The 25,015-nt window shown below is 31.8% G+C and overlaps 1 protein-coding gene across 1 annotated transcript in view; it reads left to right on the forward strand.

Annotated features, from left to right (window-relative positions):
- The first annotated feature begins 1,136 nt into the window (after positions 1-1,136).
- The window catches only part of cad (caudal type homeobox), an 88,273-nt gene continuing 64,394 nt past the window's right edge, over positions 1,137-25,015 (forward strand). The window contains exon 1 of the mRNA XM_085817005.1: positions 1,137-1,768. Coding sequence (XP_085673131.1) covers positions 1,174-1,768 — 595 coding nt within the window. The 5' untranslated portion in view covers positions 1,137-1,173. The remainder of the gene's footprint in view (positions 1,769-25,015) is intronic.

A 25,015-nucleotide genomic window follows, 5' to 3' on the forward strand; every position in this document is an offset into this window, starting at 1 on the left:
TTTTTAGAGTTCTGTATTATATTTAAAGAAATTAAATAATGAAGAATCTGCACAAATTTATATATGTTTCTCTCATTGTGATAAAACAACGGTACCTTGAGTCATCGAATTTTGAATAACGTACGTCTCCACCCGAATACGAGCATCTAGAAGCCCAAATTTGGAATTCCTTTTATTATCTGTTTCATATTTTGTAAGGCACTTATGAGTTTTTAATTAAGAAACTCAACGATTTCAAAGCTAGCCATGGCCACACTAAAAAAAAAAAAAAAAAAAAAAAAAAAAAAAAAATTATCTCCAGCGCGCGAGACTGTATCAAAAATTCTGAAGTCATGCTCTACTAAAATTATTTTGTGGTATTGAATTGAATTTTATGGTTTAATTGAGAAGAGCATGATATTTAATAAACAAAGGTAACCCACAAAACGTTAAAAAAGCCTTTTTGGGCGTAATATAAAATCCGAAAACTTTCAGATATTAATTCGTTAGAAATTGCTTCGCAAACTTCAGTCACTGCAACTGCCACATCGGAATGCATTTTGTACACAAACGGATAACGGAGTTTTTATGCAAAACAACGGAATAAAGAAAATGAGAGGGGAAAAAATTATATATATATATATAGAGAGAGAGAGAGAGAATATGCAGAGCTCCGATATAAAAGTTTTGATGGAAATGGAAGTAAAAAAAAATGCGTCAAGCTAACCTGAAATGATTCCAGTTTCTTGAACGAATCCCATCAAACTTCATCGCCATTATCCAGTGCTCAATAAAATAAACAACATATTATCCTTAAATATCTTTAAATTTCTAAACTGCGTGTCAAGAAATGATAACTTTTTCTGAAAAAAAAAAAAAAAAGAAATTAATTCAAAACAACTAATGCAATAAAAAAAAAATTAGTCCGTTTCTCCCGAAGATACGTGTAAGTTATACTCTTTATCTCGCCTGCATCCGAACCACGCCTACAGCAATAGATCAAAGAACCGTTCTGTCGCTGAGTCAGCTGATTGAGCAGCGCTCTTGGAGGCGGATTGTTTAGGGTCGCGTCTTATTGGCCACGGCATTTCGTGCATAGTACAAGGCGGAGCGTAAAGTTGAAAACCAAATGTACAGCTCTGTTTAGAAAAGAAAGTAGAGAGGTTTTCACGCAATTTCTCTCATTCAGTTGTCATGGTTCGTTTCTGTGACATGCTTCCATCAACAGTAAGACATCAAACATCGGCATACAGCCTTGCTCCAAACTATTATCAGCCTGTGTATCCGCAATATAATGAGAATTGCAACGTTAACTCCAGTACTCTCACTAATGTGGATAATTCTGGAAATGGAAATTATCAACAAAATCTATCTTCCTCATGGCCAGCTGTTTATGCAGTTTCAGCAAACGGAGCATCCCGTCAGCCCATTCATTATGAGGACTGGATGACAGCAGCATCAAACGCATGCAGTTACCAAAGTCAGGCCATCGGTTATAGTACTTACCATTTTCAAAGGAACTCTTCTGATGTGGCTCCTGCAGACTTTTCTTTACAAAGTTCTGGGCCTATGGGTCTTCAAGAGTGTCTGGGGGTGACAAAAACAGAGGGTCACCCCAGTCCAGATTCAGTGGTAGCAGTATCTAGCGATGGCATGAGCGGATCAGAATCCCCAGGACTTTCTCTACATATTAACCAAAATGGGGTAAATGGTTTATGTAGACCACAACCGGCACGAAGTCCGTTTGAGTGGATGAAGAAGACATCATACCAAAGCCAGCCTAACCCAGGTGAGAGACTTATATAAATGAAATAAAATATATAAATGTTTAAGTCAATTTAAATGTCAATAAATATAAATGTCAAAAACATGAATGCTAAGGTGTAATAATAAATAAATAGAAATGTTAAGGTCAAAAGTTTAAAACGCGTATAAACTGAGAAAATTACTCATGCAGATTGAAACTTCATTTAATCATACAGAGTGAAACATCATTTGTTGGAACACACGCTTTCAATTATTGAACATTGAAATTAACTAACGAAAGACTCTATAAAATTTAATATTTGTTTGAAATTTTTAAAATGCATATAGCATAGAAATTTTGTAAATGATATATTTAACAACATACATTTGTATGTACTTAAATTTATTAATTTTATATATAATATAATTTATAATATTTAAAATTTTATTCATCTGTAATTAAAAAGTAATATTAATATTGTTATTATCAATCAAGATATTTAATATTTTAGACCATACTTACTTAAAGATATAGAATAAGTTATTAATATGGCTGTTAAATGCAGTTTTTTAATAATTTTCAGAATGCTGAATAATTTTCTTTTCGGAAAAGGAATTTTCTCATTTCAGAAATTTTACGTTTTCGGGAAACATACTCAGTGATTTTTAAAGATTCATGCATTCCAGGAAAACGGTAAACGTTCGACAAATTTTAGAAAATTTTATTACAAACATTGCAAAATTAATTTAAACTGACGCACGTGAGGTCTCTGGTCCTACATTCTTTTCGCTTCTGCCATAAATTAATTCTTAACAAGACTTTAAAACTTTGTTTAATATTAAAATCAGCTGTCATCAGATATAAATTATGAAAAGTCTTTGAGATGCTCATCAAATAATAAATAAGATTATTTTATTATGAATATGAAGTCAAAATTTTAAATGCATTAAAGAATATTTATCTTTACTTCATCCTCGATGAAAAATGTAATTAATTTTTTTAATGACTTCAACTGAGGAACATTTTTCGCCCTTTTCACATTAACTTAAATTCAACGTTGTTGTGCTATGTTTTATTTCGTCGTTATTTTTTTAAATAAAAGGTGCAATCTTTTTACTTTTACTGTAGGATTCTTTCATTTTTCTCTTTACAAAATGTGTCCTGAATGAGTGGCAGTATACAAAAATACTGATCATCATTTTAAAATTCTTAACAGAATGTTAAATATGCTAAAACATAGCTTAAAAAAATTCTGAAATTAGCAAAGCGGCAGTTTTACTTCCGATCAGGATTTCTCAAGATACTTAAGAGGGAAAAAAAAAAAAAAAAAAAAAAAAGGATATTTACATGAAATGAATATAAAGGGAAGGAATGAGATGATTTTTCAGTTGTAACATATATGCTTCTTATTTTAAACATACTGCATACAAAATGGAAATGTGTAGCTTTCTGGACTTTTGTGTTAGACAAAACGTTACATGCATTTATTAGAAAACTTATTGATAAACTAAGATTACAATAAAAATATATGTATTTCATGCAAATTTTTAGATTTATGAACTGAACGAAAATTTTCTGAAATGATCAAAAATCAATTCTGGGTACTGAAACATCCTTATTATTGATTTCTCGAATTCATTACATAGCGAATATAAAGCTAATTTTTCAGACCGATAAATCATGCAATCTGAAATTTTATGCATAAAATTCATATTTTTGCTCTGCGGTTTATTAGACAAACAAGAAGAGAGCTTGCTTTAAATATTCATTCATGTATGAACAAAAATACTTAGTGATTTAATTTTGTAGCTATTGCTACATTAGTTCTAAAAATATTTTAGTTATTATTTTGATTATGAGAGTGAATAACGTAGTTCAAGCACAGCACAATGCACATTTCGTAGAACTTCAATTTTGGATTGTTTGCTCTTCTTTTATGCATTATTGCAACTTATGTTTTAATATACCTTATTAACATGCAAAATACAGTTTCCTTGCATACCTGTAAATGTGTGTCAGTCTTTAGCATCACAGCGTTATGTAGATTTACCGTATGAGAATATACATCTGCAAACACACATACCCAGATGGTTTGGAAAAGTATAAGTATAAGGAAAGAACTAAATGAATGTATGAATTTAGAATAAGGCAATGGCAAGCTGTAAAAATTTATTAATGAACTGCCGACCAATATTCTAAGGTTATTTCAATTTCAGATATCAGTTGGAATCAAAAATTTATTTTTTCTAGAGGGATTTAATCAGCAATTGGGTTTTAAAATGCGATGGAGTTTAAAGAGCTTTGGGGGTCATCTAACGGCTTATTAGCTTTGCTGCAACCCAGTTCAGTATTACACTAAATAGTATTTTATCACGATTATTTGTTAGCAGCAGATATAATCTATTGCAATTAAAATAATTTTAAACAAAATTGTTTAATGTAATATATTTGCCAAGATCTGATATGTGTTTAACGAAGTATAGAAACATCTGTGTACTCACAGCCGAGTCAAAAGCAAGTAGTGTAAAGCAGTTCAGATAAAAATTACGGAGTGTGACAGACAAAGTTAAGTCAAATATTAACTTGAAAATATGACAAAAGCAATTTTAAGCTGCGCAATTTATGTTTACTTAAGATGTTAAAATCTTTCATAAGGTCTCTGTGTCTACGAGTTTTAATTAAGAAATGATTTAACCAGGTTATGAATTTTATTAATGATGTTAATTTCGAATGGGATATTAGTCTCGAAACGGCATTTTGGGTTGAATCACTACGGCGTACCACTTTTCAGAATATTTCCACCAAATATCATCGCCCTGTATTATATTTAAATAAATTAAATAATGAAGAATCCGCATGTAATATATTTAACGTAATATTCAGGCTCTTAACGGGTATAACAATTAAACCGTGGACCCCCCAATCAACACACCGTGTTTATTCGCGTAATAGTCGCACACCGTTTTGAAGTAGAAAAAATCGTCAAAAGTGTATAATATTGTGTAATAGATTTCCACGCATAATAGTCGCACCTAGAACTTTCACAATGAAAAACAGGCTGAAAAAGGTGCGACTTTTACGCGAGTAAACACGGTAATTCTTTTCAATTTCTCTTGATTATTCTGTATAAAATCACGAAAAAAACTAAACGACAAAAGTTTTATATTCAGCGAATAAAATTGTAAGCGCTACAAAAATTGTTTTTTTAAAAAAATGTAAAATTGTAAGCGCTACAAAAATTGTTTTTATTTTATTTTATACCTTTACAGCTTAGAAAAATAAGATTTTGAATATTTATCTGTTGTTAATCGTTTATTCTCCCATTTCCGTTTTCTTATTGTTTAAATCATTTCGACTAGTGTGGATATTTCTTCGTATAATAAATAATATATGGTAGTAAAGGAATGCTGAAAGTTCGCAGTAACGCAGGATTAAAAGTCGTTTCATATTTATCCATCTGGCGTTGTCTTTCAAAATAGATTCGCTCGGATCAATTCAAAATTGACGAAATATTGTATTTCCATCGCAAAAAAGTTATATGCGCAAAATCTCAATAAAATCGGCTCAGCAGGTCAAAAATTAATTTAAAGGTTTTTACATTGAAAAACAGATATACGAACTAAAATAAAAACCGTGATATGAGAAATCAGCTTAGAAAAATAAGATTTTGAATATTTATCTGTTGTTAATCGTTTATTCTCCCATTTCCGTTTTCTTATTGTTTAAATCATTTCGACCTTTCTGATTTTTTTGTTCATGACCAAAATTCAGAGCATATCATCACCGAGTTAACTTCTAAAGTGATAAAAATTTCCTAAAATAGGTAAAAACTTACCCCTTCCTAAATCGTAAGTTAGATAACGATGGTGAAGATTAGAATAGATCAAATTCCTTTAAATCTGGTACCACGATTATATTTCAAGCTAAAAAGGAATAATTTCAAACAATTAACAATAAAATTGCAGATTTTATAACAGAAAAATAAAATGTTGGAAACATTTTTTCCCATGTGCAACGTTTTTTAGCTATGTCAAATGACGAGTTTCCACAACTTTATTGATAAAATTCAAAGGAAGGAACAGGACTTCAAGAGCTTGATCAATCGAGTTACTCTGTTTCTCTCTTATTCCACATTTTATATTATATTTTTTATTTATAATTTGGATTTTGTGGGAGTACGCAATTCAAAATACTTTTTTAACGAATTTTGTCTATAATTTGGCATCGAAAAGTAGAATTTAGTAATAAACTCTCAGTTTTTTAAAACGTTAGATGTTTCTTAGACGTGAAGACTGTTACCGTGTTTTAATGGGAAGAAAGCTTTTCGTGCAGATCTCTTTACGGTGTCAGAAAATTGCTCGAAATCAGCTGGACGACACTCTTTTTTGAAGCTGTTTAGTCGCTCTCAACTTAGCATCGTGCAAAAAATTAATTTTTAGCTTGCTAAGAACTCGTGTTTCACAAGTGTTCGACGTGTACATGATTCAGATCTAAACGTTAATTTTATTTTATAATTTTTTGTTTGTGAATAAAATGTACTTTTCACTGACAATTAAAACTGGAAAAAGCAGGCTGCAAAAGAAAATAATGCTTTTTTATCATTTTCTTTTCGAACATCTTTTTACTTTGAATCTTACTATAATACTCAAATAATTCCTTTGACCTAAAACTCCTCATAATATAATTTTTTGTCGAATTTTTTATAAAATTGGTTTGTTTTCCTTAGATCGATTAAGGTATCAAATAAATTTTAATTTGACAGCAGCAAAAATCAAATTTTTCCTCAAATGAAACCTTCATCATGCCGTTAATCTATTTTTATGTTCTATTTCAAAACAATCTGTTTCTATGTTCATTACGAATAAGTTTCATACTGAAACGAAGATAAGTAAATAAGAAACTCTTTCGCGAAGAGTTATTCGAACCCAAATTAGATAATAGTTAATTGCGACGATATCTCAAACATGTTCCGCAGTTGGAGCGGCACTCTTTAGTGATAAATCACCTTGAAATTCTCTTTCTAATCAAAGGCCATAATCTTTTGATTTTTCATTATACCACTGGATAGCTTTGTCAGTTCAGTTTTAGATAGTTCGCGATACAAATGAATAGTCTTATTTTCTGATTATTTTTCGTAATACAGTTTTCACTTTCAGTTAAAATTTGAAGTTGTCACATGACTTTGTATTCATAACATTGACTTTTATTTGTTACTAAAAAGAAATGTATGGGTGAACTACTTGTATCTCGCTATCAACAATCTGGTAGTTTCTGTCCTAGATCCGTTATGTACTGAAGAATAATAAAAACTGTCACGAACTGAAAGAAGCTAATTTTATCACACATATTTTAGGCATAAAAGTATAATTATAGTGTGATGATTAGGAAAAAGGGTTTCAGATGTGATTCGACCTTTAATTTAATTTAATTTAATTTAATTTAAAACTAAACTTTAAAAAAATTTGACTTATTATATGTTTAACTAAACTTTAAAAATTGAACTCAAACGAACTTATTATATGTTTAAATCAATACCAAAGAAAACTTAATTCTTATCGTCTTAATTCCCTGTTAAGAATTTTTAAACCACAGCAAAATCGGCTTGCTTTCCCAATAAAAGGCTAAAGAACGCTTTTTTTAAAGGGAAGTGTTTAATTGCCCGTATTCAGGAAATGTAACGTTACACGCATCATATGTTTCACTTTTCGTCGCTAATTTTTTTTCCAGTCACTCTTTAAAATGGGAAATTAATGATTCTGTGATCAATCCCGCTGAATGTTAGTGTTTAAGAGCTGCACCTTTCTGGAATTCGTGAAGGGGATTACCACTAGAGAAAAATCGAAAGGGAAGGCATCAACGTAGTTGAAGATATGAGTAGAAAACATCCCTCACGAGGGATCCGAATGGATGGAGTCTTGGGAAAATACTTCCTAACGCCCATTACTCAATGAAAAATATTTTCTGTGCAAAGTGCACTTGTATTTATGATTTTTAGTTTGACAGCTGGTAACATGCATTTTGTTTTACACGTGTATGTGCAACTTGCATTCTACGCATCTGACATGCCCAGATATATGTTGATTGACGTTTTTGTTAAGATGCTTCACTGAAATTAAATGTATAATCAGGTGTTCCTGTAAAAAATGTTTAAAGAAACAAATTTTAAAAGAAATTCAGTGAGCTTATGAGTCATGCTGATCACGTTTGAGTACAATCTCTTAGATAACTGAGGACACATGCTTTCCATTTCCCTAGATCTTTGTGGAGGATATTACAAAGGGAAATTTTAACCAAAAAGACATCGATTTAAAGAAAAATGTATTTTATCTGTCTAAACGAGGCACCTAATTTGAAATATATTGGTTATTTATCTTCTTGGACAAGCAGCAGAGCGGTAAATTCGCTGGTGTGTGTGGTGTATTTAATTATGGCAAAGCACACTAGGGCTATCTGCCTAAGTGGAGGGATGCCTTTCGTGGAGGACTTTCTAAGGGAAACTGACTCGTATACACGTTACACATGGGGAAAACTACGAAAACACCCATGCAGCCAGCCCGTTCGCGGGATTCGAACCTCGGACCGAACTACCAGTGTTCAGCGACATTACCGCTCGGCCGCTGGTGGGCTGGTAAATTCGCTGAACACTGGTAGTTCGGTCCGGAACTCGAATGTCGGGGGAACAGGCTGGCTGCAAGGGCGTTTTGTGATTTTTCCCGATATGTAACGTGTACACGCTCCTTTTTCTCTTAGAAAGTCTTCCATGAAGGCATTCCTTCTCTTAGGCAAATAGCCTTTGAGTGGTTTGCCATTATTAAGTAAGCCAAACTAAGCCAATTTATCATCCTGACGTCATGAATATTTTACATAAGCGATTTTAAATTTCCATTAAACAAAAATTTAGTGAACACGGAAAGAAAAATGCTAAACAATATAGAATGAATTATGTTTCATATCATATGATACATATACAAAAATGGCATTGAAATAAGTTATAAATCAGTGATATATTGCACAGAACAGCATGGAGTTGATCCTCAGTGCAGTCTACCATCATTTTTATTAAACATGAAGTCAGGTATTATTATGTCCACTAAGCAAACACCTCGTTTTGAAATAATTCCTCATAATTAAAACTGATACTTAAAAACGGGTTATAAGATTATTAATTCGCAGACTTTATTTTTACATTCTCTAACGATAATGCTGATTTCGTGATTTTTATTACTGTGGAAGTAATGCAATTATCATTTGTTTATTCTTCAAACTTGTAAAAATGATAAAATACAATGCCCTGGAATAATAAAAATAATGGCAAATGCCCAAAAATAATGAACGGGTCTCTGTATAAAAGGAGAAATAACCGAAAAAGTTTATTTAATTTCTTGGCATAAAACTTCCATAAGCAAGAAAGCTCTGTAAGGAAATAAATAACCTTTCATAATATTTTAATTTCCATTTTATTATCTCTAACTTCTTACTTCTTTATACCTGTTGAGGTCGTAAAACCATCACTACATAAAAAGTGATCATTATTGGTCATAAAAATATGCAAGAGAAATACATTCTCTGAATATTATCAGCTTCTCGTTATTTGAAACGAAATTCTTGATTGTTTCTCTTTCTGTCTTTCAGAAGCTCTGTCGAGATTAGCACATTCAACATTCATTGGAACATTCATTGAAAGAGTTAATTTTTTTTGTATTGAAGTATTCTTGGAATCAATGTTCAAATGCTCTGTAAATTCATGCATATTTTCAAATTCGAGTACGTATCGTTAATTTAATGATAGAATTTTTTAAATATAGTAATACGCTCAGGTGTTTTTCTGTAGAACAAAACAATTAAACGAAACTCGTTAAAGGGAATAATTTTAATCAAGAGAATATGTGAACCCAGGAACACGCAAAGTGTACTTAAACTCTGCAGTTGCTTCTAACACAGGTAATTGTGTGTATGTATGTATGTATACATGTTGTATGATCTTAAATTCACTTAGTGCGAAAATACATATATAAAAGAATATATATTTTCATTATTTATATATATATATAAGTCGAGAGTTCTGAAATCTTTGGTTGCAATGTTAAAATTGCTATAGAAGTTTTCAGTCTTGGGAGCTGTTACTTTAAGCTACCAATGCATATCTCAGCCATGTGAGGTGCAGTACTGCTATACGTAAATTCTTTCATTTATCTTCCACGTAGCCTGGCAAATAATAAGTTGCTGAATATAATCTAACTTAATCTCTCAAATTATTAATGCAGCTGCTTGACGAAATGAGTGATTTAAAAGTAATAAATATATTTCTTAATATTTATACTTTGTTTTTAATGATATATCTAATTGATATAGTTTATAATGCTAATAGATTTAACTGATATTTCACTTATAAACCTAACTGATGTAGTTAATAATTTTATGAACATTTGTATTGACATTATAATTAATGCAAGATGTTTCTAACAATATATATTATGTACTTCACTACAGACTAATCATGCAACATGTCTAGATACAGCAATCAGTGAATGTCCGACGCATACGAATTTTTCTTCATAATAATTATTAATAGGTTTTTCTCCACCTAGCAACGAGAATGCGCAGGTATAAAGGGGTCAAGCGTAACGCAAAAATTTCATCCCCATCGGATGCTGCTTATCTCTGTCGGCAGTTTTGGTACTGAATGCGCAACTCTGCCCTCCTGTTTGAACAAGATACATTTATTTGCTGGGCAATAAATCTTTCAGCAGATTTGCGTCTCGAGAAACCCATGTTTTTGGCTTGTTTTTCGTAACGTTTTTATGACATTAAGTCTCGCACTTAGCCCCGGGAACAAAAGGATATCTCGCTTAATTTCCTATCAACAAGCGCCTATGTCCCCGATAAGAGCGTCGAGTTGAAATCACGATCACCCCCACCTCTTCCCCGTGAGATCCACTTCTCACAAAGTCTCTGCACATTCCTTCATGAAGATTATGAATTACACTGAAGTATCGTAAGGTGCATGCAATATTATTTACCGGAGAAAAATCGAAGAAGACGACAACGAAGCTAAAAATAAATACAAACTTTTTTAACATCATTTCTACTTCCAGAGAGAAATAGATTGGCTCAAAGTTTGATAAGATTTTATTTTTAATTTAAACTAAGAAAATAACTTGTATTAATTATCTCATAATTCTTTAGAAATATACAAAATTCAAATAAAGAAGTTAGTTAAGTTGACAAAACGCTACACTACTTCTTATCAGCATTGATTAACCGTGCTGGAGTGGAAATTTGATTAGTCTCGTCAACGAGATCCACTGGTTCTTTGTTAAACATATAAAAAAATAAAATAATAGAGTAAGGAAGGAAAACATGCGCAACATACATAGATGGAAAGAAGACTTGATATTATTTTCTCTTGTTCTCTTGCTCTTTATGAATGTAGACAGGACATGTTATAACCTTTACTTACTCTTAATACTTGTTAATTCACTCATGTATTAGGATTAATTCTTTATAATCACACCCTCTTCGTTTTTAGTAATATATTTCATAATTTACTGAAATGCAGACACACGTTTTGTATTGTACAATAGATCTTTCACCGGAAATTTGTTTCAAATCCTTGTAAATGCTGTGCTATAATAATTGAAAGTAATGGACATTGCATATATAAGATGCCTAGATATGCTGGTGGTCCATACCCATATCTTAAATTTCTTAAGAATCGCTGGAAATAAGATGGAAACTTTCTATGATTTGTCGCTAATTGTATTAGCAGGAAATTTGTTTTTATTCATTTTAAGGATACTTCTGGGAAGTATTCGTGAGTTAATCTTCCTGTATCTGCCTCGTTCATCTTCCTTGCAACTTTAACTAAAACGTGTATAAAATTTTTATTCGTGACTTGTAAGTCTTGTAATAGGAAGATGGGTACTGATCATAGCTTTTAAAATGTGGCTTCCTTAACTGCTGTATCAGCAGCTTCATTCCCTGTTATACATGTATGTCCCCGTATCCAATTTAAGCTACATATCTATTGTTTCTTGAAGAATTCGAATAAGCAAAGACGTTTTCTTCTTGGAACAAAACGCCTTTAAAATACTTAAATATATATCTGTATAAATAAATGCTCGTATTTTGTGACTTTGAGAAAGGTTAAAAAGCCATAAAAAGGCTTCCTTCAAAGCTATTGCTTCGGTTTGGTAAACTGTGTTTGAATCATTTAGTCTAAATTTTTACATATTATCAATTGTTTACCTTCGTGAACTATACATGCATCTCCAACTTTATCTTGGATTTTTGATCCATCTGTAAAAATTTCTATTCTCTGTTCTTTGAGAACATGCATATGCCGCATATGATTGCCATGGATTGAGTTGAGTTTTTGTTTCTCCTTCCAGTATACAACTTGGTATATTCAATTCACCCACAATGCAGTCCTTTTGAAAGTGAAAGAAACGGAATAACTTTGATTCCTATTCTGCTTTAATATCTAGTGGAAGAGCTCCGGCAAGAACTTGAAGAGCAGTTATTGGTGTAGTATTAAAAGCTTTAATTATGTGTTTAGCTATTCGTTGAATTTGTAGCAACTTATTTGTTGCTCTTACCATGTCGCTGTAATGCCTTCATACAGGACAACCGCATAATTTATTTCAATAAAGCTAGCGTTGTAACCAATCATTTACACTCATGTCCATAAATTAAGGATAATGCAAAATCAGGCAGAGGAAGAGTTAGAAGCAAAACAAATTTGACTTATTTGTAAAGCTTATTTATTAAACAAAAGGTAAAGAGCAAAAAAAGATGCTATATGTTTGATATTATTAAAAAATTTAGCGAATTTTTTCTCCCTGGAGCAAATTACAAAAAATCCTATTTACAAAAAACCAATATTACATGGTTAGCATGACTGTTAATACATTATATGTCTCCCAGACGATGCAATACAGTCCGTACAACCCCTAGGCATGCTGAGTATCAAATTAACGATCTGATCTTGGGGGATATTACACCACTCAAAAAGCAATGTTCTCCGAAGTTCCGGTAGAAAATGTAGGATGAGGTTGACGGGCTGCAATTCGTCGGCCAAGCATGTACCACACGTGCTCTACTGGATTCAAGTCCGGTGAAAATGCTGTCCAGTCCATACGGATGATATCCTCCGATTGAAGGCATTCGCTTACGATGTTTGCACGGTGAGGACGGGCGTTGTCATCCATAAACACAAATTATGTGCCCATGGCACCCCGAAACAAACGTACATGTTGTTCCAGAATGAAGTCCCAATAGATTTGGCTTGTCATGGTTCCAATTTGAACATGCAGGTCATTTCTGGAACCTAGAATAATTCCACTCCAAACGAGCACTCCTGCACCACCGTAACGGTGTCGTTCAATGATGTTTTCATGGTGGTAACAGGTACCTGGAGCTCTCCATATGAAAGTCCGGCGAGAATCAGACTGCAAGCTAAACCTGGACTCGTCGGATAACATTACACAAGCCCACTGTTGCGGTGTCCACAATGCATGCTCTCTACTCCAGGCTAACCACAAGCGACAGTGAGTTGCAGTAAGTGGAACGCATCTGACAGGTCTACGAGCATATAGACCAATCTGCCCTAAGCGTCTGTAGACGGTCTGCGTTGAAATTGTCGTACCAGTGGTTGAAGAGAGCTGACGAGACAGGTCTGAGGCTGTGCTCCGCCTGTTTCTTTTGGCAGTAACTGCCAAATACCGGTCCTCATTCGGCGTTGTAACTCTGGAGTGACCTGTGCTGTAACGTCTACTCACATTACCATCATCTTGGAATCGTTGCCAAAGCCTGGAGATGACACTCTGCGCAGTTCCATGTTCGTCTGATACGTCCAGTTGGGTACGCCCAGATTCCAGACGGCCGATAATTCTACCACGTAAAAAATCATCCAAATGCGTCCTTTGTGTCATAACTATTCGGTTATTGCACTGAAATGCTTATAAAGCGCCTGCGAACAATTTTACTTCTTTGCCTGTATTCCTTATATAACACTCTCTTACATTCTCGTCATTGTGACGTACCATCGGTGTCATCTGGTTACTTCCTGAAATTTGCATATGATTCTTGAAGATGTGTGTAGTGATTTTACAGGTGATATATTTATTTTAGAGTTGGATTTCCGCGTGACTCCGAATTATCCTTAATTTATGGACATGGGTGTAATATAAACTATGCTGCTAATATAAACTGTTGGACTAACGATCCCCTCATAGTGCTTATTTTACGAAAGGGGAAAGGAAGCTACAAAATGCTGCATAAAGCAGATATTTTGTCCAAAACGAAGTTCTAGGACAAATAATTATTAACATTTAATAAAATTTATTGGATTTATGCTGTAGTCTATTGATTATTTGTATTTTAAAATAATTACGGGCAGGGAAAAAATATACAAAAGTATGGAATTATATAGTTTTTACCACATTTTTTTTTATGAAGAGCAGAGCCTGGTAGACTTATGATAGCAGTAAAACAGCAGTGATGTATTTCAGTTCAAATTAAAGTCAATTATTTAACGATTAATTAAAAAAGTTAGAATTATTTGGAAGAAATGTCAGTCTTAGAATTTTATTTTTAGCTGTCAGTATTCTTAAATTACAAAGTGTAACTAGTAAAATGTTTTGCAGGTAAAAAATTTAAATTTCAGTTAGAAAATAAATTTAAATTTTAGTTTTTTCCCCTTTATTTTAGTTTTTAATTATATTATTATTGTTAATACTATGTTTGAATACATGTTTAATAAGGGAAACTTAAAATTTATTTTAAATATATTTTTATTTTGCTTAATTTTTTTTCATTAAAAAAATAAGAAAAGAAAAAAGGAAAAAAAGAAAGAAAAGAAAAAAAAAAAAAAAATTCTAGCCAGTTGTTTTTAGATCGAGATTGCGGCCCGCATGCAATTTGAGTTTGAGATTACTGGGTTAAAAGATTAAACAGGTGGGTAAAATCGAATTCATGACTATTATTCTATTATTTCCATTCTGAGAGCTCTCTGAAGTCTTAGTGATAAAAATAGTATATTTTCTTGATATCTTAGTAAATACAGTATCGAATTTTATTATTATTATTCGACTGTTTCGTTGTTGGAAAACAATGTACTAAATAGAAAAACCTCTTGCTGTAAGACTTGTATGAAAAGTTTAATTTCGTTGTTATTTTATGCGGATAAATCCTTGAAGAACGAGTGACATGATGTATCAAAACTTTAGTCATGATATGAAAACTTTTTGAATTGAAATTATGATTCTCTAAGACTAATAATTAAGAAGTAATCGACGTAACATCTGTTTTGAAATATATGTACCACGATTTTCGACATCAAGGGGCTAACTTAATTTTATATCAGATCATTCACGTCATGCAGTTTCTAAACTTGTCCTGTAAAAAAAGCCACATTCATTACATCTTAAGTAACTAATTTTGTTAAAATGTTAAATACATTTTCTCTGGGGGAAAAAAAAGTTGTCTTCCTGTTTCCGCGATTGTCAAAAACGTTTCTGTTTCCGCGAAATCGTCAACCTTTCTTTACCCTCTTCTCAAATGGGTTACATAGTGGGGGTGGAATAGGGCTTTGGCTACTCCCAAAATGTAATAAAAAAAAATTACATTTAAAAAGATAATTTTTAAAAGAACTGATCGAAAAATATTGAAGATCTCATATCTTCACATGAATGAAGCCAATACTGTATTTAAAAGGAGAGAGAGCGAGATGTTCAAATTCTGCGATGATTTTTGGCAATGAACTAAAAATCGCATCCTAAAGTAAAAATGATATGCTTCTGAAATTCTGCAGAAAGATGAGTTAATATCTTTCAAAATAAATATTCATTCTTTAACGAACTTCTAAAACGACTTCTTTGGTTTTAATTGCGCCTTTGCAACTTTTAATTCTTTCGTTTGTGCAAATCCAATAAACTACATTTTCCTTTTTTCTATTCTGAATTCGATATTCGTAATCTTTATGAAGGGCTAAAGTTTTTTTTTTTTTTTATTTTAGTTTCAATAATGTCTAAAACATCCATATTGTAATAGAATGAAACTAAAGATTTCGAGAGGCGCCTAGACTACAATCTAAGGAAGACTAACTTATTCACAAAGAAACTGCCCAGCTCTTCTTAATGACTCATCGTGACATCTCCTGAGCAGCTGTGGGAGGAGGACTGTACTCTCTGATTTCGAGGGAACAGGAAGAATTTTGAAAAACGCGGAAAGAGGAGTTGCGGAAACAGAACTAATTCGGGGGGGGGGAAGAAAATTAATGTATCATAAAAACTTTCCGTGATATTTATGATATATCTTTAAATGAATTCTCATAAAGCTAACAAAAATATATAAACGGCAATATTTTTATCTACTATTTTCCCAAGCACCAGGGGAAGAAATGCTAAACACTGAAGGAAAAGCTTACGTAAAGTAATTAAACGCCTGAACAAAAAAAGAAACAAAAATCACTTTCAAGTTTTCCGCAGCTACCAAACAAGCTTCTTTTGCCTGACTTAAGATATAAATAAACGGCACGTGTGTATGTCAGCGCAACTGCCCTTAACGACGCTGTGCCACCCTCAACGATCCGCCTTTAGCTATAAAGAAATTAGGGACCACCATTGGGATGTCTACACCCAAAAACCACTTTCACCGGTAAGGGTGTCATCAGCCCCTTGTGCGGTTCAAAGATGATACCGCTGTCTTCAGTGTAGGAAGATTGATAAATGATGCTATTCAACAACAATCATCGTTGACCAAATGTCTCAATCCTGTTGTACAAAGAAAAGTCATTTTTCCAAGTGGATTTTCCAGGGGAGCTGATTATGCCCTCTGAGTACTTTTTCCAGGAATTATGTCATTATGAACAGAAATTCTATTTCTTTATTTCAGTAATGTAGCGATGAGGTAGTGTGCATCTGGGCAAGATAATGCAAACAAAAATGACATATATAATTTACGCAGCATGTTTCGCATTAATGAAAACAGTGAATATGGGAATAATATTGGTTTTTCATGAGCATTATAGCAGTATTATTATTATTATAGCATTATAGCAGTATTACAAGTTATTTTAATTTTTGTCTGTGCTAACGAAAAGTATTTAGTATATCAAATGTTGCGCAACTCTGAAAAAAATTGACTTTAGACACTGTCCGATGTTCAACAGCAACTCAAGTCTGAATAGACCAAAAACAACATAGTAGGCTAAACGACAGCAAAACTTAACAGTTTATCAAATTCTCATTTCAATGGGAGTAACAATTTCATACATCTAGTCTCTCTTAAAGATACGTAGTGCGGAAATTTAGTTAAGAGATATATTATTCAGTTTATGAACGTTTTATGTGTATTGCAGTTAACTGTGTGTGCAGGAAGCAAAAAAATGAGGAGGGGGCAAAAACTCGCAAATTCATAAAAATTTAGTCAATTAACAAGGAACTTTGTTGGTAATTCATTTTACTTGCGGAGCTCAGGAAGTAATCGAAATTTTAAATAGAGCAGAATGTCTTTCTATTGCATCATTCTATTTCATGATGACTATGAGTTCTCTATTTCTTCCGCTTATATTTGATTTAGACTTGATTTTACTTTATTTGATTTCGTTTTGTTACTCCTGTGGCAGATCTTAATTGAATTTATAAGCATTTAATAAATTTCCTAGTTTTATTTCATTTCATAGGAAACCTGGCATATATTAAATGTATATGAAAAGTAAATGAGTCAGGAAATCATTTTCTGGGTATAATTTAAAACAAGCGACGTAGCTATAAATTAAAGTGCGTTGAAAAGTTCTCCGCATCCCGTCATTTTATCTTTCGAATGGAAATGACAATTAAAAGGCAGATACAAAATTATTCTTCGCATTGCATTTTCGCATTGGTCTAGAATTCCAACAAAATTTTTACAGGTCAAGAAATTCTACCTGAAAAGTTATTCAGGCAAGACAGTAATGATAGCCGGATTGATTACGAATTACTTCAGACTTTTAAAATTAACTCACTGCGATTGTCACTGTTAGTCCGGTCCAACACTTAAAATAAACAGTTTAATAAGCCTACTTTTTTTTAAGAAGATGAGTAGGTAAATCTTTCCGTTTTCCTCCAAAGCTTCCGAAAACAGTCTGCACGATATTAATATGTTCGATAATAGTAAAAAATGAAACATTTTTGTCACTCACCAAAAATAATGAAATTTTCGTAAACAGTATTTTAGGATAATTTTTTCTTTACTTGTTTATTGTTAGTAAAATTAATTGGAACATGTTTATAATATTTATTAGATGAAACCAAAGCCGTATTTAAACAAATTTTAAACAACTAATTCAGAGTTCTACATATTTCAGTAAGTGATATGGAAGTGAAAAATTTTCATTATATTAGATACAATTAAACTTGGGTTTTACTGAAAAATATTAGATAACGATAACTATATTCTTGATAAGGAAAGACCAAGTAAAGGAACACCTATTAAATAACTTAAGATTGGATAACCGCTGCTAAATTTTTTGGAAATTCTAAAATTATTCATTGTAAAAATTACAAATGTCCATAAAAATCATAAAACTTAGTCAGCATTCTACTTTATTATTGTACACTTCAATTTATTTGCTAATTCCTCTTTGCATTATTAGGTAATCTAATTTCAGTATGCCAGAATATAAAGTAAAAATAACGTTGAATGTTGGTCCAAATAAGCAATCAATAAGTGAGGTCTTCCCTCTTTATTTTAAGTGTTACAACTCTGTGGTTGTAACTGCAATTAAGGTATGAAAACAGTATGTAAGTGTTATTAATGTACCACCAGACTGTGTACCGTGCTCTTTTATGGGGGGGATACAAGTCTAAGCAAAGCAAAGTTTTATACAATGCATTTAAATATATTTCTTATTTTCAATATTTATGATAATAAAATTATTAAAAAAAAAAAAAAAATCCGATAAGGTTTCTGACTTAAACGGTTGCCCAAAAAGGGTTTGTTAAATTTTTTCACGCTGTCGCTGAACTCGCAGTCTACTTAGTTTGCTGTTGCACTCACTCCTGCTAACTCATTTGTTTCGCCTTTTTAGCTTTATTATTCAGCATTAACAAGCATAGCAGTATATACATTTACGATTCCCGATGCAGTGTTAACTGTTGGCATACATTTTTCGTTTTTCTTCCCTCCCCCCAGTTCATCATATCAATGTTCAGTTTTCTTACTAAGATGACTTTACAAAACTTTCTTCGTCTTTTTGTTATTAAACTTTTGTGTGTTGACTTCATTTATTAAGTATCACGTTCTTGATGCATACGCTACATAAAATCCGATTCAACAGCAAAATCACAAAAGATTTAAAAACAGCCTATCTTTAGAATTTCCGATATTAGACGATCTCGCTCGCTGACGATAAAATGTTTTATTCCGTACAGCGTGGCTGAAAGTGTTGAGTTTGTTTATCAAAACTTCGTTAAATTTCGTAAAATATGAAATAGATAATAAAATAAATTCAAAATTCGGTCTTCCAGGTGGTTACCATAATCGGGGGGGAGGACTACGCGATTCAAAATTGGATGGCTCTAGGTACCGTTACTTTTTCACAGTACGAGAAAATGCTTACATTCATGCAGATTCTTCATTATTTAGTTTTTTTTATATAATACAGGGCGATAATATTTGATGGCTATAATATGAAAAGTGATACGCCGTTTATAGTGATACAACGCAAAATGCCGTTTCCAGACTAATATCTCATTCGGAACTAACGTTCCATTTCGGTTAAAGAATGAGTTAATTTTAAGTTTTATGGAAAGATTAGTAATTATTAAGATGATTTGGGATAAATGAATCAATTGATTGTGTAACAGTACGAGTTGCGAGATTTCTTTTTTCCCTGAAATAAGGAAGACTTTGTTCGCCACCTATCTGATATTTCATTTATCGTACCATATCAAAAATCTATTGATAACAAGATTTGTATATTATTCTTTCATCATTTAAAAATTTCATATTGAACTGAAGCTTATATATCCTGGAGCAGTGATTTTAAAATATATTTCAGCAATGTGTTGAAATTTTCAAAAATTAATCAGAATCAGTTTCGTAATTCTATATGAATAGTAATCGTTTCATAATCACAGCCGTACTCTTCAGTATGAAGAAAGTTTATCATGGAGAATACTACTTGAATTAGAAAGATCTCTCGGGATATTTCATCCATCCTAAGTACCACTTTCTACTTCCCAAGGGTCCGGGAAAGAAAATCCAAATGTCACTACTTCCTCGAAACACAACCATCAGTCTATGGAAAGTGAAAGATATTGAACAGATTTTCTTTTCAGTGACTTCGCTCTCTAAAAGCTTCTAATACTATTAATCTCAACCTGTCCATGGTACGGCCCTCCTAGACCACCCATAAAGAATTCAAATATACCAGTCACCGACAAAGAAACAGAAGGAACACTGAAGTTGTTGAAGAATACGTTGACAGCAATTAGCTTAATGGGTCTACGGCTTGGAGGCAAAGTATACCCAAAGAATCAGATACACGTGATGTCAGAGGGAAAACCTTTCACGGCTCTCTTTTCACTTTACAGAAGTCTGTATTTTATTGTCCCTTGGAACTTGTTGAAAATAACATTTGTCGGAAGTTCCTGTAGAATTTGTGTTGACATTTCGATCCTGTATTTTGTTAGCACTGCACTGCTTTCACTTTATGGAGATGAGAAATGAATCGTAATTTCTCACTGCCATGAATGGCAGGCATAAATCATCAAAATCAGTTCAACCTAACGTTTCTCAGACAAAAGTTTAAAATATTATTACAAAATTTTGTTTTATAAATTTAAGAAATGCATATCCTTTTGTGTTTTATCGTACTCTAAGTAATCCAACCCAGTCGAGGTTTCTGTTATAGAAACAACGAAAAGAGGCGTTGGTGGTCTGAAAGAGCATTGTGACTAAAGGCCCAGGCTATCTTAATAGAAACCTGATCAGTGGTGTAATCTGAAGACCCAGGTTAAATTCCTGGCAAAAGCACACTGAATTTTTCAATAAATCCTTGCTCCAATCCTCTTAATAACATTAGATTTGGTATTGGGTCAATTGTTTTATCCTCAGTGCTATTTCATTTCATTCCTAACTTCTCTGAATTCGTGTTTTTCATTCTAATTTTCTTCGTTCTTTCCAAATGGCATAAATCATCAAAATCGGTTGAATCTAACGGTCCTCATAGAAAGGTTTAAAATATTGTTAAAAATTTTTATTTCATAAGTTTAAGAAACGCTTATACTAAGGAAAAATTTTCAAGTTAGTCTTTTCGTAAATTTCTGAAAAGGTTGAAGTTTCTTAAAATTTTATTGCTTTGGTAATTTATACAACGAGATGCTATCGAATCATATAATTGCAGTGGCATTACGTATTTTTGGAAGCAGGCAAGAGGAAAAACTTGGAAGCCGGACTTTGCAATTTGTTTTATTATCTGTTTCATATTTTGTAAACTTTAACTAATTTTTGTTTAAAAAGCTCAACGATTTCAGAGCGAGTAGTGGCAACAGTACGGAGTAAGACATTTTTATCTCCAGCGTGCGAGACTGTCTATCGGAAATTCTAAAGATATATGCTATTTCTAAATATTTTTGTCACAAAGAGGCGTTAGCCCAAGTGCTCTCGAAACGTGTATATGTGTTTAAATGAAAAAACACCCATTTGAACGTAATATAAAGTCTGAAATCTTTCAGATTTTTTAAAATGTATTTAAATTATACATTTATATTACAAAAATGAATTATATTTATGTCTTCTGAAACAGAACTGAACGGCATATATTCTCTTGAAAGGGATAACAAAAGTTAGTATATTCTTATCTTTGTATTTGGTAAAATTTCTCAGCAGTAGAAATATTACGTGAAAACATGGGCATAAACTTGCTATAAGAAACAATATTTTAAAGGAATTCTCTTTTAATATATATGAGTTTTAAATATATAAGAAAACATATTGTATGATTTAAAATATAATATAATTTAAAGATCCTTGATACCCATGTTATTTCAGTGAAAAATTCTATCCACAGGTAGCAATTCGTCCTCCCTTTGATAGTTATCACTTCCCTTTGATACCTCGGCTAAATCGCTTCTCTAATATTCCTCCGGGAAGGAGGCCCTCCGATAGCCCTCGCTGTTTTCTCGTTTTGAAAATTGCTCTGCTTTTTTTTGCCGGTTAAGATGCTTTCTGCATGAATTTTTCCTACAAATTCTTTGCATAACATATTCTGCACAGCAATATAGCATAAACAACATTATTTTATACTGTGACATAACGCATTTTTATGATTAATATCTTAGTTTATAACTACCTATTTATTTAAAGGATTTTTAGTATTTTTACAAAAAAAAAAAAAAAAAAAAAAAAAATTAAGACTATAGAATGCATGTTTAACTCCTTTACTGATCATTTACACATTATGTTATGATGTGAAAACTTTTAAAATGCCAAAGAAGTAACTTTATATTAAGGCAAAATTTCAAGTAGATGCTGCATATTAAGTAGTATTCTTAGAGATGACTTAGTACCTTTTCATCCTCTCTTTCATCTTTCATATCTTTAAAATTTTAATCTTTCAGCTCATCTTTCATCCCCAGCTCGAAAAAGTGCAATTTCTTTAGATTCACTCTTTGCCGTTTCATCCGCTCGAAAAAGTCACTTTAGGATAAAGCGAACATCTATTTTCGTCAATTAAAATGGTTTAGACGACAGGACTTATTACTTTGACTTGAATTAGATTTTGGTTTCTAATATCTGTTTAACATTTTCTTATCTTTCTAATATCTATATATATCTTTCTAATATCTAATATATATCTTTCTAATATCTGTTTAACAAATTATTCTGAGCCGAATAATATATTTCAGACAGTGTATCTGAATCTAATTATGCTTTTGTTACATAGCGAACATTTTTTAAATTTCAGTTGCTTCTAAAGCAATATAACTATGTCACTGTTCTGAAATAAAAATTAAATTGTAACAAATGTGTCATTAAGATAATGTAGTACATGTTTTATTAAAAAATACAGTGATCCCTCTTTAAACGCAACCATCCCCGGTTTTAGAGGATTTTGGAGTTCTGTGGATCTAATATATAATGGAATTAATTAAATATAATTTCAATTTTAAAAATGGCTTCTTATGCTAAGAAAGAGCAATGCGAGTATAACTCTAATTTTTCTTTCGCAGTTAGCTGTTTTCTGTACACATTTCCTTGTATGTAACTGAAATATGTCTACGCGTATTCAACAAATATACCACAAATGCGAGACAAATTATTAAAAATTTTTAATTTAAAACATTAAAGAGAACTTTTCTTATATTATACATAATACTTTTGATGAATAATTAATTTATACAATATTACATACACTTAGAATCCAACAACGACGAACTCTGAATCTTACGATTCATATAATTATAAATACATATTCATACAGTTAAAAAATTTTATTAGTAATTTATTATATGTGTAGTTATTTGTAATATTTAAAAACTAGTAAAATTATGTACATTTATCCCTATCATGAGCTGTATGCTTTACATTCTTACATCTATCACGTATTATTTAAGTAATACGTGATAGATTTCTAACAGTCATTACTGCATATACTTAAGTTTCTCAAAGACAGGAAAGCAGTTTAAGCAGATTCATCACATTAAGAGAATAATCATAAAAACAATTTTTATCTCAAAGGTGCGTTAGCCCAGAAGGACTCTTAGTCTTGAAATGGCATTTTGCGTCTAATCACTAAAAGCGTCGAATTCCTTTTCAAACTGTTGCCAGCAAATACTATCGCTCTGTGTTATATTTAAAGAAATATAATAATGAAGAGTCTGCATGAATGTATGTATGTTTTTCGCATTTTGACAAAACAACGATAACTAGAGCCATCAAATTTTGAATAATGTAATCCTTCAACCGAATATGAACACCTGGAAGCATGAATTTGGAATTTGTTTTATTGTCTATTACATATATTGTAAAGCTATTTTTTATTTAAAAACTCAACGATTTCAAAGCGAGCAGGGACAACACTGTAGAAAAATTAATAAATAAATAATAAATAAAATTAAAAAAACTTTAAAAAAAATCTTGCAGTACGCGAGACTGTCTATCAGAAATTCTAAAGATATGCTGTTTTTAAATATTTTAACTCAAAGGGTGGTTAGCTCAAATGCTCTCGGAATGTGTAAGTGTGTGTAAATGGAAAAAAAGAGCCCCTTTAGGGGTAACATAAAATCTGAAAGCTTTCAGATTTTTTTATTTTGTTATGTTTACCTTTTTTTTTGGGGAGGGTAGCCCTGTTTACTTAACATCTTTCTTACTCACTTCTTCCGTTTGGGAAATGCTAAATATCGGAATATTTCAATGGCCATTTCCTATAAGAACTGAAGGAAAAAATGACGGATCCTTTATTCTCTATCGGAGAATTGACTTATAAATGTCTCTTACCTATTGTCACATCTGTTTTGGGAGCATTCTAGAACATTTGCTTGGCAGAATAGGGAAAATGTTTTTACAAAGTTTGCCCTCACTGCCTAAGGGAAATAGCAATATATCGCAAAATATCATATTCATTCTTTTAAAGATAGGAGACTCTTCAAATGTTACACATAATACATTAAATCTAGATTATACACACATACACATGCAATAATAATAAATTTACAACTAAACAAACGTAAAGACTATTCTTAATTACATTTTTACTTCATCACAGCAGATTTAAATAGTTTTAAAAGTGCAGTCTTTGTTTCGAAACCTTTTCTCACGTCATATTTTGTTATAATAATAATTCCTGTAAACGTAAAAAATACGTCCATATACAAGGAATATCCTCGATTACATTTTTGTTGTGATACAATAGATTTAAATGATTAAAAAATGCAGTCTCTTTTCAGAATGTTTTTCGGCATAAATCAGCTAAATTTTTTTCCTCTGTGTGTGTGCGCGCTAGCGCGCAATAAATAGTAGCGGCTTTCTTTCAAGTGTTTTTATAAGTAAACAGCATTTGTACACTGAGTAAATAGGTGAAAAATTTCTTAAATGAATAATTCTGTACTCGTATCATTATGAAATAGTATTCATTGAAAATTTTTGTGCTTTACTGTTATCCTTAAAAAAATAACATAAATATTTTCTTACATTCTATACATTTCTTAATTTTTTTAAAATTATTTCTTAATTCGTACCTTTGCAAATGATACTGTAAAATGAAGTTTTCTTTGCTTGCATAAACTGCTAATAGGCCTACTT

Source organism: Stegodyphus dumicola, chromosome 5 (assembly GCF_044657685.1).
Source record: "Stegodyphus dumicola isolate Sdum_Otavi_A_Nest chromosome 5, ASM4465768v1".
Taxonomy (NCBI): Eukaryota; Metazoa; Arthropoda; class Arachnida; order Araneae; family Eresidae; genus Stegodyphus; species Stegodyphus dumicola.